This window comes from Sinocyclocheilus rhinocerous, unplaced genomic scaffold, assembly GCF_001515625.1.
Source record: "Sinocyclocheilus rhinocerous isolate Xijiao unplaced genomic scaffold, SAMN03320098_v1.1 scaffold8, whole genome shotgun sequence".
Lineage (NCBI taxonomy): Eukaryota > Metazoa > Chordata > Actinopteri > Cypriniformes > Cyprinidae > Sinocyclocheilus > Sinocyclocheilus rhinocerous.
Window position 1 is genome coordinate 824,468 of NW_015666800.1, and position 18,372 is coordinate 842,839.

The following is an 18,372-nucleotide window of genomic DNA, read 5'->3' on the forward strand; positions in this document are numbered from 1 at the left end:
ATTTTTAACTGTTACCATGGTGCATTTGCTGACAAAAAAATGTAGCAGTCTTGGGTCATGAGGGCGGGAAGAACTTTTATTTGTATTTACAAGACTTGATTAAGCTGTAGGCAGCCCCACAAAACAACAAATCAAGATCCAATTAACAACATTTTTTTAACCCATCACAGAAATTATATTACATTCCAGTTGAGCATTGATTTCCCTGGCCAAACCTCTGAGCCTGCACTCTGCACACTGCAAAAAGCCTCGAGTTTGAAGTGTGGATATTTCCATGCAGCAGCAGTGGGACACCTCCGAGGGGTTCTCTTGTGCCCAGGTCTTTGATGTTACTGCAGAACAATCAATGCGGAACTACATTTCTGTCATGACAACTCTCAGAGGGATTGGCATGGTAATGTACATAACAATGTTAATGTATTTGGTCTTAGAATAGATCTGCTACGCTGCTGCTGCTGCAAGTACCGAGACTTGCTACTGCCAAATACATCCACAACATGCTGCTGTAAGCATGTAAGAAATACTGCTGCTGCACATATAACACATATGAATAACCCCCCACAAAGCAGGAGACACGTTACACAAACAATACAAAGCAGTGGAAAAGCGCCATTAGTGTAATGTTAATTAACAAAATTGATTTACGTTGAGATTACGCCGATGCATATGGAGAACCCCAGTTAAAATGCATACACAAGAATGCTTATTTCATTTAACCTGTTTTCATATTCGTTACTATTAACATGTCCTCAGAGCGATTACAAGCTCTAAACTGCCTTTTGCTCCAGCTGTATAAACACAGATGCTAAATGCTGCTGCATACAATGCAAACTGCTAACATGACACTTAGTTTAACTTGTTTACGGTTGCTCATTTTGTATTCAATTAGGCAGACCACGCAAATATGCACAGCGATATGGATTAAAAGAGCATTCACTTATCTTAGATGTTGATTTAGGCTGCTCTGAAGTGCGCTGCAAACTGCTACAGCAAACAAAAACCATGTATTTGAATATTGAGCAGTAAGCTCATTGGCTAGGATACAGGAGAGAACCAATCAGCTGCTATGTGACTGATGTCACCAGGTCAGATTGAGCTAGACCTATCGGACTGCGCCATCTAGAGTTTTTTTCGCCAAGTATTGCTTTTTGATACTCCCCTGATATTTTCAATATCAGACTTCATAGCTTTCAACTTGATAAATGCTATTAATAGTCACCTTTTTTCCCATTAACTACTGATTTCATATCATCTGCCCTTTAAACTTTGACATCAGCAACATTATAAGTTAATAAAATTCAGAAACCCTTTACACACACAGTTTTGATTGATAAAACACACAAAAAAAATCTAATATTAATTTTTCCCTCTTCTATTCATGAGCGGTTCTCTTAATGAGAGCCCTGAGAATGCTGAGTTACAGCAGCTCCCACTAGAACCCCGTTGATCGTTCGGTTCTCAAGGGAGCTGAGCGGCCCATTGAGGCAGACAGCCTGTACAGTGGCTTCCCATGATGCAGCAGACCTCCACTGTCAGTTAATCCAGAGTCTGAGTGACAGCCAGGCAACACACTTCCTCACATACTGTAAACACACAGCTCCCTTTCCCAAAAGGTGATGTCTGGTGAGAAAGCAAAACATTCACACACTGCTTTCATGCAAACAGTGGACAGCCACTGTGATAATAGATCTGCTACCGAAACATAAAATACAAAACTACTTATTTTTTCCTTTTATATAACAATCTTTTTCTTCTTCTTTGTCTTGTTATTGTTGTTGTTGATAACTGGTCTGTTATTATTTATTTTTTTTATATTTAGTTTATCTTAATTATTACTTAAAAAATAAATAAATATTATTATTTCATTCTATTTAATACATTACTTTTTTATTTTATATATATTTGCTGATTTCAAAATGTAATATATTTTTAACAAAATAATATAAAAAATATATTTTTATTTTTCCTTTTAAATAACATACTATTATTGCTGTAGTAGTTGTTTTGTTTTGATTATAAATATTAATATTTTGTTAGTATTATTATTGTTGTTTTGTTTATTTAAATGATTATTTAAAAATATTTAATATAATTATTTAATACAATTTTATTTATATATAATTTTTTATTTATCTTTTGCTGAATTAAAAAACATTGGAAATTCTGGAAGCTAAAAAGTAGAGTTTGAATAAGCATAATTACCAGTTTAGTGTTGGTTTGGTGCTGATCAAGGAGCATAGCCATCATGTTTACCAGAAAAATCTTAGCTGGTTAAGCTAGTTGACAAGGTATTAATCTTTCAGGTGAGGCTGGTTGACTGAGAAAATCTAAGCTAATCATCTCTAATCATCTACACATTCATCAACGTGACTAGAATAACAGCCGCCTTCCTGTCTATAGGAACTTCCTGTTTATTAATTATACTGTTATGAAACATTTTTTAATGTGCAATCATTGTGCTTTCAGTTTGTGTCTATTCAGCAGGATGACTACATAAAAAAAAGATCCTGAATGTAACCCAGCTGACCTCAAATAACACTGTGAAATGACTGGGAGAAGAAATGTCTGTCCCAGTCCAGCAGCACTTTCTGACAGGGTTCTGTTTGTGCTGCTCAACCCACTGATGCTGCAGAGACAGTGGGATCGGAGACAGAAAAGAAAAGAGCAGCTCATGCATAGTGTACTGAAGGGCTGTTCACACCAGTCAGAACAGTGAGAATATGCTCATCATCTTTATCATGCTCTACTTATCATTGGCACTAATTTCCATTTTTGCTGACAGAAACCAGAAGGGCATTAGTGCTCCTCTCTGGCTCCACACAGGCTTTTTAAAACATATCTGCATATCTTATTGTGGTCATTCATTTAGTATCACATTGCATTGCATAATATTTTCATTTATATGATCTGTATGAATTATGATTGGCTGGAAGGTGTGCATTAAAATTGTGTAATGCACAGGTCACAGTTGGTTTAGTCATGGTTTTATATTAATGTGCTGCATTCATTGAAGCGTGCACACACACATACACACACACACCCACACACACACTCACACACACACACACACACACAATACTATATATATATATATATCACATTTGTCACATTTTCACAACAACATTGTTAAATTAAATTAATACTTTGGTATTTTTATTTGGAGGGATTTTAATAGTGTAAAGTAGACTCATGTTTTCCCTGTCTGTAGTACTGGTTTCCTGCATTGATCATTCACATGGCATTTATAGCTCAGGTGAGTGGCTCAAAATAATCTGGCAGCAGCACTGAGTCCCTGTGAATAAAGATGATTCCCATCACACACTTCTCTTGGGTCCTGCGCCATCCATGCAAGTGTCATTGAGATGAGAATGAGAATGCTAACAGATAGTTTTAGGTACAGACCTCCTTGTTTGACTTTCAGTTAATTAATCATTCCTTGCAACTGTTTAATTTGTCATTGTTTGTCACACTAATTCAGTTTTATTCTTAGGCCAATCACATCTCAGGTGTGCTACTGACTTTTTTCACTGATTATTTTATTTTATTTTCAGGAAATATCTTGATTTATACCCATTTTGCCCACTACAAGTGGATTGAATTGAAGTAAATATTAAATTACAATTAACTCTACAGTGCAATTTTGCTGAATTAGGCTTTACGAAAACAAGTATTTTATTTTTCATCTCAACGGTGAGATTTTCCTTTAAATGTGCAAACATTTTCAAAATTAATGTTCATATAATGTGCGATCATTGATAACACGAGGTGTGCTATGCAGGTGTGTAGCATATATACATTCCTGGAAATACTCGATCTGCTTTGACCTTTGACCCTATTATTTACTAACAACAGCTATAATATTCATTCAGCTCATTCACAAACTGGTCCAGCTGGGGCTCAACACTTCGCTGTGCAACTGGCTATTGAACTTCCTGACTGGGAGACCTCAGGCAGTACGGGTCGGCAGTAACACACCCAGCACCATCACACTGAACACTGGGGCCCCCCAAGGATGTGTGGGACCTGCACCAGTCACTTTGTGCAGCATTGGTCTGCTCACTACGTCATTCAGCATTGAACTGACCTCATTCAACTACCTCTTCTGACAGTTTAAATAAAGAACTCTCTGAGCTTTTTGTCACTTTAATCAGTCTGAATAAGCTCTTTTGCACTACAATAATTATATCTGCACTGTTTGTTTACTTCATCTGCCATGTGCCTTGTGCTGCTTTATTTATTTTTTTACATGACCTTATTTGTATATTTGTATAGTTGTATTTTATATTTAATCTGTATCTATCTGTATTTATGTTCTACTGTTAGTGTTATCTGTATGCACCAAGGGTCTGAGAATAACGCAATTTCAATTCTCTGTATGTATGTGCTGTACATGTGGAAGAATTGACAATAAAGCAGACTTGACTTGACTTGAAATATCAGTTTACTCGGGTGTGGTTAAACAAACTGAATTTAACCATAAGGAAAAGCTTGGTTCCTATAGCACTGGATTAGAAGGATTAGCATAAAATTGTTCATAATGTTTGTGAAAACACAATAGCATTTTGGCTGAACTCTCTATCTGGCAGTGAGGCAGAACAGATGATACCGAAAGCAATACATGAAACAGGCACAGCTGTTAGGAAATCGAACATCAACCACACACAACACACAACACACACTTGTGAGATTTACAAATGGCTAAGAAAAAAGCTGTTCAATTTATTATCATGAACGTAAATAACTATTTTATCAAACCTGTGAAAACAACCTCATCAAGATGTTTGCATTATCATTAGATTCTTAGCCATTTATAAATATTTGCTACCATGAAAATGCTAACGAAACATTTGTGTACTGTTGGGTGCAGTACAAACGATGGCTTTACCTCCATGTGTTTCTGACAGCACACACCTCCCAATGACCTCTGTCCTGTACTGAGATCAATCATCAGCTGGACACAGATGATATACAAGTAGAAATATTCAATCAACATTAGATTTACCTACAGTATGACTGACTGCTGGCAAGGCAGGTATTGATTTTCTACCATAAACTAAGCATTAGTGCACTTTGAGTTGATCAACAACAAGTGAATCAATTATATCACCAACTCTGAGTAGGCGCATCTCAGTGTTGATGCGATGACAGACAGACAGACAGACACAGACAGACAGACAGACAGACAGACAGATAGATAGACAGATAGATAGATAGATAGATGGGTCCACATAGATGGGTCCACCTGAGGAGTACAAAATTTGTTATTTGGGCTTTATTATTTTGCTATTGTGTCTTTATAACTCACTGTGTGAAAATCTTTCAACAAAGTGATAACTGGCTTTCATTGGAATACTTTGTCTTTAAAAGGGAAGCAACGCCATCATGTGGCAGACCCGTGTAAAACAAAGCCTCATTTACAGTAAACCTATACATTTTAATCTTTTTACAGTAATTTATTATTAATTAATTCTTAATTAACTTAATTATTAAATCAACTTATTATTATTATTATTATTATTATGCATTGGTGAATGGGTTTCACAAAGACGGTATTATTCCATTATAGTTGCGTGCCACCTTGTGGCCAAATTGTGCAAAACCATTGATTTTTACAGTAATATAAAGCAGGAATGGGTATGTCAGCAGCAAGACTGTATGAAACGTTTGTGCATTACACACTTCTAAATGCAAAAACAATAAAGACCTTTTCTGGTGACGTCCTGTGTTCTCTTGTTCTCCAAATTCTAGTATAAGAAACAGCTCTTAATTACACTGGTCACTTACTAACAGGATTTCCTCAGTAACGGATAAGATATTGTCCATAAGAGGCGGTGCATGCGGAGGAATTGCATGTTGTAAATGCAGTGTCAGCGACTCTACGTGGCGATAATGGAAGCCGGTGGAAAGCGGAATGTGGAGAGCACGAGGAGGAGCTGATTTTATTCGGCAAACGACACGTCCACGGAATCCAAGTGTAGCCTGTCACTGATGCAAACATACGGGGCTGTGCTGCTCTCATCAGCCGGGGTGGGTCTCATCATGGAGCGACCGTTAACCGCCGCTGCGAGAGGTACAGGCACGTTTCACTTCTAGCTTTTCTATTACATCCTTACTGTTTGCCTTGGTGGTCATTAAATCATACTAGCATCCATTAGTACAGTGCACATAAAAAAAGAAAAGAAGAACAGGCTTCATTGGTCAACTGTCAAGACTCAGAAGGAAATAATAATTTTGGTGTTTGATTCAAACATACATTTCGTTGCTGTATCATTCTTGAGTGATCGATTTGCCTCTCTAATGATTCATGAATCGTTCGACTGTGGCGACAGGTGTGCCAAAGCGATCCAGTGGAGCAGTTAATATGATCACAACCCGGATTCTGTTCTTGCTCATCCTCCCTTCACTGAGTCTGTGTGCTCCACAAATTCAGCGAACGCGCAGGTAGGCCGCATTAACGCTATACTCTATTGTACTGTACTCTACTGCACTATGACTGTAAATATATTATAGTATTTGTGCCCCCTGTGGGCTTTTACGGATAAATGTAAACATATTTAGAGAGGATGTACTAGATGGTGAGATATCATCCAATATAGCCTATTGTGAGGTACAGTAAATGGTACCATTTGCTCATTTAGATGTAAAAAAAAAAAAAAAAAAAGCATGTTTTAGATGTTGAGAGAAACATTCAAATGTAACGTTGACATTTTCAGAATGATAGAATGGAACGTTCCTCAAACGCTGCAGAAGAAGCGTTCTTAAAGCATTCTAAGCAGACGAGCAGCACCTGGCCAGACAGTTCTCCTCCGCGGCGCACCGGAGGCTGTACATGGGCACTCTCTGGACATACGTGGACACCTGGATCATGTAGGGATCCACCACCAGATCCGGGAGACCTGTGGGCATTCATGAGAGAGTGCATCTGATATAAATTTTTACTTAAATATTATTTAACATTTATTTAATTATTACTACTACTTTTACTACTATCTCTTGGAAAATGTGAAATGCTAAATCAATAAAGTGAAATGCTATATCAAATATTCTATGTGTGTTGTGACAATTTAGTTGAGTAATTTAAGTAATAATTGAATAATGACAGACAAATCAAATAGAATGCAATAGACTGAATCCACATCGAACTTTTTTTTGTTTGTTTTGTTTATTCACAATTGGCATACAGGCTAGATTTATTAAATACTTGACTTATATTAAAAATATTTAAGTGAATTATTGTGGATTATATTATATTAATTCAACTAACTAAATGAATTAATGTATATTAAATTTAGATTATGCATATTAGATTTAGAATAGGCTATATTCAATCTGAACAATTGTATATTTGTACATATCTCAGAATTGTACATCTGTAATTAACATATATATATATGTTAATTATTTATTTATTTATATATGTGTGTGTGTTCTGATTCTGATTTACCATAATGGATGAAGTATTTTGATTAGGATAGATAGATATAATAGTAAAATATGAAAAAATCAGTATCTTGGCATTGATATGGCCTGAAACATTTACACATTGTTCACAGATTTTTTTCTAAATGTGAAATAAATGGCCCATTTTTCTTCTGATTGTTGTTTTCCAGTGATGACATTGTTGTACCAGACCTTGCAAATCCTTTTGGGTCCAGCGAAGACAACCGCAGGTTAATTTTTTTGACTACATCTCCCTGAGTCTTGCTTTACTATCTTCAAACCCGCCTGATCAAATAAGGTAGTACACTTGCCCCAAGGTTCAAAGTTCGATGTCACATCAGAGATAATGCTGAGATTTGCACAGCTGACACACTGTCATGCTTAAGAAGCCATAGCTGGAAAAGGTGCCAAAACAAAATGTTGTTGTGCCTTCCAACTTATTTAAAATGACTTAACAAGTCCTAACGAAAGACATTATACAGTTGTGCATGTTTAACACAATGGTGCCAGAATTGATCTTTAAAGTGGAAATGTTAAAATGTTTCAAGTTAGGAAATTACTGTATGAATTCAGATCCTTGCTATTTTCCTCTATAAAAAGTGTAATGATATTAAGCGAAACTAAAGTGGCCTATTATCTTTGATTCTGTATGACAGGCTCTTGCAAAGCTACATCAAGAGCAGCCTGAAGGAAGGACAGACCAGTCCAGAGCTCAACACAAGGGAGCAAGGTTAACATAGTTCATTATTAACATGGCCTCTCAGTAAACTGCTTTTATTTCCACTACTTCTGTGTGCTTTTCCATTTTGCATACAATTTCATTTTCAATCATTTCAGTGCTATTTTGAAAATGTTCATAGATTTCTTTTCTTAAATACACAGCAGATTATCTAAGTACATCAGTACAGAGTCTTCTCAGGTTTTTATAAGCTTCTTATTGTATGATTTGTTCTCTTCTTGTCACAGAGATATTCTTCCTTTTCTCCCTGTATGACTATGACAGAAGTGGGCAGATGGATGGCCTTGAACTGATGCAACTACTGACAGATTTCCTGACTTATCATGAAATGATGCCAAAGTCAGCAGATTATGTGAGTGCTGCTTAGTTTTGTCATAACATTCAAAGTAAAAAGCCCTTGAATTGTCTTATGACTTGAACTCATTTACATTTTACAGTCAAATTTACAGAAATTTATTCAGACCCCTTCAACATTTCACACATTATCTCAGTTTATTTGATATAGTATTACCAATAATATATAATGGTATTATTACCATTTATTAAAATGGTAATAAAATATGACAAGAACTCAAGAGTTAAACTGTGTCAGAACAAATTCGTCTTGATAATGTCAGATAACACTTAAGCAAAACATGGTCTGGTCAAAGTGTCTGAATAATTTTTGGTCCCAAATTATTATCAATTTTACTGGTAGTCCACTGTATGAAGAATTTTTGGGTATAATACGTATGTCACAGTTTACTTTATTTTGCTATCCTCACTTTCATAAATAAACTATAGTGTCCTGCACCCACTTGTAAAAAAAAAAATATCAAAAATGATATCTGGTGTCTGAATAATTTTTGGTTTGACTGTAGGTTGTATCTTTGGTGGATTATCTGCTACAAACTCATGATCTGAACCAGGATGGACTGCTGGTTCCTTCAGAGCTGTTATCATCCACCATAAACCATCGGCAAGAAAACAACATTGCTCCCCCTGATCCACCTGCTGAGGAGGCCTTAAATCAGGGACAAACACATACAGATTCAAAGGATGGAGTTTCTGAATCTCACCAACAAGATGCAGAGGTCAACCAAGTGTCTGAACATGAAAATGAGACTTCAGACTCAGCTAAAGAAGACAACGTGGAGGTTGAGAATCACAAGCAGATACCTGAAAAGCTTGAAGAACAGCAGGACCGACTGCAGCCTCCAGAAGAGCAGGAGTTGCAAGATGATCATCAGGAACAGAAGAACATACCAGTACATCAAGGGCAACCCGAGATATAATGCCAATTTAAGCATGAAGTGCAACTTTAGAGACTTGTACAAATCAGCCACACTTTTGAAACCCACTTACCTGCTGCATATACTGCACTGTATGACTGACGCATAATTTAAATCTGGACATACTAAAAGTTATGAAAGTACAAGAGCATGTGTGTATGTTAGCATTGTGGTACGCATCAAGTTATTGTGAATCCTCTGAACTGAGTAATGGAACCCAAACACATAATCATCTGAATATGTAACGCTCTGTTCAAACTATGCAAACCCAGCTTGGATTTACTGAGTGTTTATTGCAGGAATCTAGTCACAGCCAACTTAGCAACCATTGTTAGAGTTTTGTACCCAACTCGGTAACACTTTATAATAACTTTCATTAATAAATCATTAACAAACATTATATAATGTTTAACTAATCATTACTTAATATATATTCACATATCTAGAAATATGAGAAAATGTGCTTGTTATTGTTAACTAATGAACTTATTAAACATTACCAAATGATTAACAGATCATTATTTAATGTAAATTGAAATGCTTACAAATGTCATTAAACTTTCAATTCATATGATCATGAATATAATGCCATTTCAGCACGCTGTTAGTTCGGCCCGTCCGCACCTGCTGCTTGCATTGGGCTGGATTTACAGCCGTAGGTTCACATTAGAGTGAATGTAAAGACTGATGTTGGCAAACGCTCACACACTCGCTCCTCTAGTCTCACACACTTCGCTCATTATAACACTGGGAATCCAGTTTACTTTACTTTTAGTCATTTAGCAGACGCTTTTATCCAAAGCGACTTACAAATAAGAAAAAGTAATTAAAACTAAAAGCTAAAACTCTATAAATACTATATATATACACATTTAAGAAAGTAAAATAAATTAAATAAAAATGACAAATGCATACAACAACATTTCAAAACTAAAACATTTAAATGAAAACAAAAAAATAAAGCTAAAAACAATTCAAAATATTAAAAGAACAAAAGGTATGAGTATAATAATGATTCTAACATAACACTAAGCCAAACACCAAAAAACAACTACATATGTGTATGTACAGCCACACACATATACATATACATGTACATATATATAAATACATTAAATATATATATATTATTTTATTTCCATTTTGTATGTTGAAGTACTGAAATAACTCAAATTAAATAAAAGTAAAACTTAATAAAAAGCCTATATAGACATAATAAAAAAAACTAATAGAATGACAACATGACTACAACTGTAACTTAAACTAAAATAGATAACTAATACAAATCAAAGTACATTAGTTCATCAGTAATCCTAAAAAAATAACACTCAGCCAAAAACATGCTAAAATAACAACAACTTACTGACACATAGTAAGAAATAGTTTATAAAAACCTGAAACAGAAGTGGAAAGAGGAGAGATAAAAAGCGATACTTATGTCCTTTGCCGGTGTCCCTGCCCGGTGGAGTCGCACGGTAGAGTCGATGGTCTTTACACTCTTCGGTCTTCACACGACCGCTTCCGCGGTAAACTAAGCTTCTTTTTAATTAGTTTAACAAAACTCAAATTGAATTCAGCTGGACACACTTTCCTGTTTATCCCAACAAATGGCCAAGCAAAGCGCACGACACTGACAAGGTACGCGATACAGTACGACACCAAACACCATTTCAGCACGTCTCCACAGTAAACAAAACAAGCGTTTCCTAGCAACGCTAGGAAATTAGCTAATGCTCAGTTTTACATTTACAAATGTGAAAATACAGCTTATAGGCACTTCACAAACTATTCATGTTAATATATTCATCATCTCATAATCACAGTCTGTAAAGGTCATATATTTGGTCTTTGTTGTGTTTTCTATTTGCACATCTTAAATCATTAATAATTTGTTGAAGTTTTTTGCAGTACCCAATCTAAAGTGGAAACTATTCATCAATTGCAAATGTTTATAAACATTTACTAATCATTAGTACCTTTATGAGCAGTCATTTTGATGGCAAAATGTGTCCCAAATGACAAGAATTCACCCGATTTTGACATCTTTACAAATCATTAATCATTTGTTCATGTTTTTGCATTACCCAGTCTAAAGTGGAGACTATTCATCATTTCTAAATGTTTATAAACTACTAAAAATATTTTTAGTATCTTTGTTGGCACTGGACTTTTAGCTACTTTAACAATGTTTGTGTAAAGGGTGGTTAGTTAAGTTCAGCTAAATGCTTGGTAAAGACATATCACACATTGTAATTTGGGTGCAAAACAGGTTATCATTAATATTTGTTAATGTACCTTTGAATGCTTACAAATGTCATTAAACTTCAGTTCACATATTAGCTTTACTTTTACTTTACTTTTAGTCATTTAGCAGAAAAGCGACTTACAAATAAGAAAAAGTAATTAAAAGTAAAAGCTAAAACTCTATAAATACTATATATATACACACATTTAAGAAAATAAAAGAAAAAAACAGGTTATCATTACCTCAACACTTATATTAGTATGCTATTGTTGTGTACCATTAAACAGAATATTCCTTGAGTCACACATCAACAGGAGAGGGGGAAAAAAAAAATGTTCTCAAGAAAACACTGCCATATAAACAGATTGAATTGTGTTCCCTTATAGTAAACAAATTGACCCCTGTACACTTGTTGACCCCTTACCCAACCTTAAACCTACCCATACCATCAAAACTGTCCCTAACCTTACCCGTATCACACCTCAACAGCAGCAAAGGAGTTGTGCATTAACAAAAGCTTTTAATCATTTTATAACATCGGTTAGAATCATTTGTAGATTTTCAAGATGTGCATGATCACATGAATTAGAAGTTTAATGACATTTGTAAGCATTTTAATTTACATGAAATGTTAATAATTAGGTGATGTTTAATACATTTATTAAACATTAACAAGCACATTAATTCACATTTCTAGATACGTGAAATATATATGAACTAATGATCCGTTAAGGCTTAACGGATAAGCATTACATAATGCTTTATTTATGAAAGTTATTATAGTGTTACCCTGTGCAGTATTGCTGAAGTTTCATTTTTAACTCGTTACACAGTGAAGCTGTACTGCACTTCCAAAGAGACAAAAGATCACTCGCGCTTAATTTCCAGTAGAGATTTCTCATAACCAGAGCCTCAGCTTTCTTGATTTCTATACAATGAGAAAAAAAAAAAAAAAAAAAAAAAAAAAAATTCCTTACGTCTGATATTCCTTCTTTCATTTTTTCTGTACTTGAAAGAGTAAAGATGTTAGAACCGTTAAGGCTTAACGGATAAGCATTACATAATGCTTTATTTATTAATGAAAGTTATTATAGTGTTACCCTGTGCAGTATTGCTGCAGTTTCATTTTTAACTCGTTACACAGTGAAGCTGTACTGCACTTCCAAAGAGACAAAAGATCACTCACGCTTAATTTCCAGTAGAGATTTCTCATAACCAGAGCCTCAGCTTTCTTGATTTCTATACAATGAGAAAAGAAAAAAAAAAGAATTCCTTACGTCTGATATTCCTTCTTTCATTTTCTCTGTACTTGAAAGAGTAAAGATGTTAGAAGTGATAAAAACCAGTCATGACAGTACATACTTTGGTTTTAATATTTATTACATTTTAGACAGTGCATTAAAACTTAAAATCAAGTAAAAACCATTCAACCTAAATACGCAAATTTTAAGAGTCAAACATACTGGAAAAATATGGTTGATGCATAAAAGTTGTGCTGAAATTTTATAGACCGTGATCTAAGACTGACTGCAATGACCCAGACCACAGTTAACATTCTGCAGTGCATTAAAATGTCATTCCAGTTCTAAAACGTACCTGATCGAGGATCCCTGTCTAAGAAGATTCTTATATAAAACTCACTGATTAACAATACTTAAATGTATCATGGCCATAGACGATGGCAGTCAGCTTAAAGTTGAAGACGTTCAATGTCTAAGTTTTGAACGGTACTCATTTCAGCTCTCCTCTTGCAGTTTTTGGTGGTTACATTGGGATTCCAGCCACAATTTCAGATTCAATGCCACAGTGGTCCTCACCTCGGAGAATCTTGAAATATCCTAAAGTTGCAACAAAAAAAATTGGGCAGATGAAGCAAACTTCTGTACAGTCTGTAAAAAGAATAGAGTCTGGAAATGTGTTGGTACAAAAAGACATGAACACTTCCTTGGCATTTCATTGGGTAACAAACTGCAGACAATAAGAGGAGCATTTTAGTCTTCATACAAAAGAATAACCCTCACCATTATCACCCCAGTCAGTGTTCCAAGAGTTAGCAGCAAGCCAGTAGGGGACGCTATTCTCCTCTCCCCAGCCCAGGATCTTAATGGCATGACCACCTAGTGCAGATCCACTCACGTGCTGATATACACCTACAAAAATGAGTCAAGAACCAAATTGTCAACAGCTCCATGTTGTATTGGTACTCTTGCCATGTACATGAATAGACAAACCAACCAGATTTATATAGCAGGAAGTCCTCATAGACAGTGAACGCTGCCTCTACTGGGCCGTTCTTGAAGAGCTCTTTCATAATGTCCTTCTGATTAGATGGGACACTATAGGATGTCTTTCCTGCAGTGACAAACAAGGCACAGAAATAAAGTTCAATTAACTGATCTTTCAGCAGCATCCCAAAAAAAACAACAAAAAAACACTTTAAACCAGTAGCTCTTAACCAGGGGACCTCAACAAACTTTAAAAGGGGCTACAACTTTCTTTGAGGGGAGGAAAAAAAAACCGCAGGGATTCCACAGTTTTGGGAAAACCACGTAATAAGTACAGAGCCACGCACATGACATGCAGGGGAAAAAACAAACGCACTAAATAATTTGATCCACTTCCTGTCTGCATTCTCATAAACCGAAGTAGATGCCTCACTTAAAATGAATCCATGCAATGCTGCAAGGCTTTTGAGAACATCTCTATAACTCATTCCCATCTCAAAATAAAATCCAATTAAAGTGTCTGTCCATAACACAACAGCAGCAACAGGTTTATGAGGATGTGGACCGGAAGTAGAGCTAATTATTTCATGTGCACAACTTACTTGAAATGAGGGCACAAATTATTATATCGAGCGCGCAATTTAGTAAACCAAGGGAACAAATTAGCAAATAGTGCGCACTATTTATTTTTTCCCCCCCTCTCAATGTCATGTGTGGGGCTCTGTAAATGAACAATTTTTTTTTTTTAAATTAGGGCTGGGGGCCTTTAAATATTCTTGTGGACAATGGAGAGGCTGGGAGTCAAATAGATTTAGAACCACTGACCTAAAGTGACGTCTGACTAGATGCAAATAAGTAATGAGGGTGAAACGTGCACTGAACATGAACTATTTGGGTCTGCAAATTCTTACCAAAGTGTTTGTCCTGCTTGTAAGAGGGGCTGTAGCCAGGTTCACAGGACATATCACAGTTAGGAGTGTCTCCACCCTCTCCGGTGCAAGGAGGGCGACTGCCATTCACATGATGCTCACAGGGTTCAATGGTGTATGGACGGCAGCCTAAATACAAGCAAGTTATATTAAGTTCCAGGTTTCCCAAACAATCATGATATTATCAGGGAAGTCACTAACCAACATGAGAGTTATAGAGTCCACCGGTGACCAGACCGTCTGAGTTCCAGAAACTCCAAGCAGCAGAGGGGTATCCACCGTTACATCTGAGATTAAAACAAACAGAATTAACATCTTGTGTGCCAATTAAAATGCAAAGTCTGGTAGTGTGATTCGCAGTCAGCAAGTGTATGATGCCTAGGGTTTTAAAATGGTTTCAGATTTGAAAAGACATGTAGTGTATTCCAACATTTGGTCAAGCAACTGCATTAAGCTAAACACCAGATGCATGAGGATGAAAATCAAAAAAAAAAAAAAAAGTTTGTACAGTCTTGACATTGTCAAATCGACTGAGCCATACATGGCACAATAATTGCATTTAATGCCAGCATACTTGCATAGTGTTATCCAGGACGCATTAGTGTACACAGAGTCCTCCTGTAGCTGTAATGACATTACAGCATTGTCTAACTTACCCCATGCCACAGCTGTCACAGCAGCTAAGCAGGTCCTGAGCGGAGATCTCCACACTCACTTTGGCATTGCTGTGGACGCATATTCTGTCAGATATGGCTTCAGCAGCTCCAAATGCCTGCGAAGAGAATGATGCTCAATCTCAGTAAAAACATGACATGTATAAATAACGGAAACCTAAGGTCATACTGCAACCACCGGAGAGAAGACCTCACCCAGCATGAACCGCAAGAACCCTGGTCTCTGATCTCTTTAAGAGTGGGGCAGTTGGGCCACTGCTCTCTAGCATCAAAGTTAGTGGGGAGCTTGACGTCATCAGCATACTGTACCCTGGTTAAAAGACAAGGTAAGATTTGTTATACCAGAATGCAGAACTGAAAGCAATAAGTATAAGGAAACATTAAGAACAGCATCACATGACAAAAGTAGTCATATGTATACCATTGACTGCAAAGTTACTAAGTCGCACTTCTTCTTTGATTCTTCTCTACTCACTTTTCATCTCACACAATTCTACTGAACTCACATGACAGGGAGTTTGGGTCCTTTGAGCAAAGTCCCACACAGCCTCTTCACATAGCTGTAGTCTACATCACGGAAGTTGTGTCCAGCCTATAGGCGAGAATAAGTTTAATGTGAAATTATGCAATAGGCGCTAAAAATAAAATGCCTCAATACAAAGATCTTTCCAATACTGGCTCATTTATTCTCACTAGGATGCGGTTTAGGGAATCAGTGAATAGAACGGCTTCTTACCTTCCAAGTAGTGTTTGCTTTATTGATGAAATTTACCATCTCATGGGAGAGGGGAGCGAGGCGAGGTCGAGCCCAGCTAACCGAAAGGGCTGAGACCACGCACAGGAAAGCCAGCCGCCACATTCTGAAACACAAATTCAATTAATCTCACTTACATACAGAAAGGCGGCTTTACATTTAACTAACGGCCCAAAAATCCCACTTTAACCACTCTTTGATACAAACTGCAGCTAAAACACTGCATCTACATAGCCAGTTACATGAATCACTTCAGCTAAATAAAAGTTTTAAAGTTCTAAACATCGTAGCCTTGAATCAACATTAGTCAGGTGGCACATCAAAAACACTCAAACTTCAGGTGAAACAGATCACTGACTGCCTACAGTAGTGTCATCTTCAGACTGCAGTCATGCAGAAGTGAAAGCTTAAAGACATCTTAAAATAAACATGGTCAAGATTCCTAAAGGTTACACAACCAGCCAAACAAGTCTTGATCAACTACTCTGGGTAAGAAGTCTTCATTTTAGGCACTTATTTTAAAAGGGGCCCCTCACTCAGTGGTTTAACAGTAGACATGGTTTTAAACAATTTTACGTCCGTATTACTGACTTATACCACAATCTTGACAACTGTAGTGAATTGTCACGAAGCACCAATTTATCAATATAATTTTCATATGTTGAGTTGCACTTCCTCTACAAGGTCCATAATGACATCACCAAAGATGTGCGTGAGTCAGCAATTTACAGAAACAACCTGCTAATTTTGAGAAAGCCAGCCTACTCTGACCTTTAACCCCGCTGTAATCTGGTGTGGAGCAAAAACTGCTTCAAAAAGCACTAACGCCGTCAGAAGTCAACTATATAGTGAAGAACGCAAATATAAAACTGTTCGCAGCATTTGAAAGTATCCACTTAAAGAAAAACGTAAAATAGGCTGCTTATGTTTGAAACCTAATAGTGTATTTGTAAGTAAACGAGCAGCGTATTGTCAGTTAGAGCAACTGAAGCGTTCACTTGTGTGTTCAAACATAAGCTCTGGTTTCCAATTCTCCTACTTTCGTTTTTAACTGCAGGCCTGTTTAACAATCAAACGAACAATGAATCCATTTCATAACAGATCAGGAAGTGCCTTTGAAATAAAGATAAAGTCATGCTATTCCCTGATAAAGTGTTTCGCATTGTAATTTTCGTATGATAATTTAAGATATGCTGTTTTATCGCCATGACAATTTTCTCAATATCTAATTGTAGTTGAAATTATAAATAAACAAATAATAATAATAACTTACGTCTTCGTAATTTAAAAGCAGATTTTAGGAACAAAGTCCTACCTGTCTTCTGTCTGCTGGCCGTCGTTCTCTTTGAAATGTGTGTCTCACTCCCCAAGAGTTCCACTGGCGTTGGGTTGAACGGCACGCAGAAGGCTTTATGGCGCAACGACGGATCACGTGATAAGTCATGTGCGCTTGGGAGGTCTCATGACTCTGACGTGATCAAATCTCTTTACTTGAGTAATCACAGTACTGTATGTTAATTTAGTTTCGTATGTAAATGTAATGAATCGTATGGAAGCCAAAGAAAATCATGATCAAATCATCATGACATAAAAAGTCAAAACTCTGGCATTAAGGGTCGAATTTTCTATGTCACAATTATGACTTTTATGACTTTTAGGTCATGACTTTTAGGTCATATTTTAAACGTTTATCTCACACAGTTTCAACTTTTACGTCATAATTACCGAAGTGCAATTATGTAAACTTTATTTAGATTTATATTATTTGTTATGAAAGAGTTTTTTCATTATTGTCTGAATATTTTTTCAACTTTGTTTAACATTTTATAGTCAAAATAAATAAAATAATGAAATAAAATAAAGGAAAATGAATACAGTTATTAATAAACCAAATAAAGGCAAACAGAGATCAAGAAAACAGGTAAAAAGAAAATCACATACGTAAAATTCCCTTAAATAATAAATAAGTAATAAAAAATAATTATTATTATATAAAAACAACCTAAATGAACAAGTGAAAACGGTCCAAGTTTTATAAAAGGTTTTTTTTTTTTTCTTTTGAAAGAGAGAAAAGCTTGGGTTTCATACTTTCATT

At 36.0% G+C, this 18,372-nt stretch overlaps 2 protein-coding genes across 4 annotated transcripts; one reads left to right on the plus strand and one right to left on the minus strand.

Annotated features, from left to right (window-relative positions):
• Nucleotides 1-5,793: 5,793 nt before the first annotated feature.
• cgref1 (cell growth regulator with EF-hand domain 1) lies at nt 5,794-9,845 on the plus strand. 3 transcript variants are annotated; one of them, XM_016544591.1, is made up of 6 exons: nt 5,794-6,076; nt 6,330-6,441; nt 7,611-7,670; nt 8,097-8,170; nt 8,407-8,531; nt 9,088-9,845. In XM_016544591.1, the coding sequence occupies exons 1-6, from the start codon at nt 5,989-5,991 to the stop codon at nt 9,451-9,453; spliced, it is 825 nt and encodes a 274-aa protein (XP_016400077.1). In that variant the 5' UTR covers nt 5,794-5,988; the 3' UTR covers nt 9,454-9,845. The 3 variants fall into 3 exon arrangements, with proteins under 3 accessions (XP_016400077.1, XP_016400074.1, XP_016400075.1); XM_016544588.1 differs by having other exon boundaries at nt 5,795-6,076; nt 9,040-9,845; XM_016544589.1 differs by having other exon boundaries at nt 5,796-6,070; nt 9,040-9,844.
• Nucleotides 9,846-13,449: 3,604 nt separating this feature from the next.
• ctsba (cathepsin Ba) lies at nt 13,450-17,676 on the minus strand. The gene is made up of 10 exons (XM_016544715.1): nt 17,593-17,676; nt 16,260-16,383; nt 16,030-16,115; nt 15,719-15,833; nt 15,506-15,621; nt 15,051-15,136; nt 14,832-14,978; nt 13,931-14,047; nt 13,717-13,845; nt 13,450-13,533 (listed from the first exon to the last, which is right to left on the minus strand). The coding sequence occupies exons 2-10, from the start codon at nt 16,380-16,382 to the stop codon at nt 13,460-13,462; spliced, it is 993 nt and encodes a 330-aa protein (XP_016400201.1). The 5' UTR covers nt 16,383; nt 17,593-17,676; the 3' UTR covers nt 13,450-13,459.
• Nucleotides 17,677-18,372: the final 696 nt, after the last annotated feature.

Bases quoted from the DNA above. Each gene is read 5' to 3' on its own strand.
- cgref1 (XM_016544588.1), top strand. From the start codon at position 5,989: ATGCAAACATACGGGGCTGTGCTGCTCTCATCAGCCGGGGTGGGTCTC. The intron at 7,671-8,096 runs GTTAATTTTTTT...TCTGTATGACAG, and splicing joins TCCAGCGAAGACAACCGCAG to GCTCTTGCAAAGCTACATCA. The intron at 8,171-8,406 runs GTTAACATAGTT...TTCTTGTCACAG, and splicing joins GCTCAACACAAGGGAGCAAG to AGATATTCTTCCTTTTCTCC.
- ctsba (XM_016544715.1), bottom strand. From the start codon at position 16,382: ATGTGGCGGCTGGCTTTCCTGTGCGTGGTCTCAGCCCTTTCGGTTAGC. The intron at 15,622-15,718 runs GTGAGGTCTTCT...TTCTCTTCGCAG, and splicing joins GTTCTTGCGGTTCATGCTGG to GCATTTGGAGCTGCTGAAGC. The intron at 14,979-15,050 runs GTTAGTGACTTC...GCTTGTATTTAG, and splicing joins ACTCTATAACTCTCATGTTG to GCTGCCGTCCATACACCATT.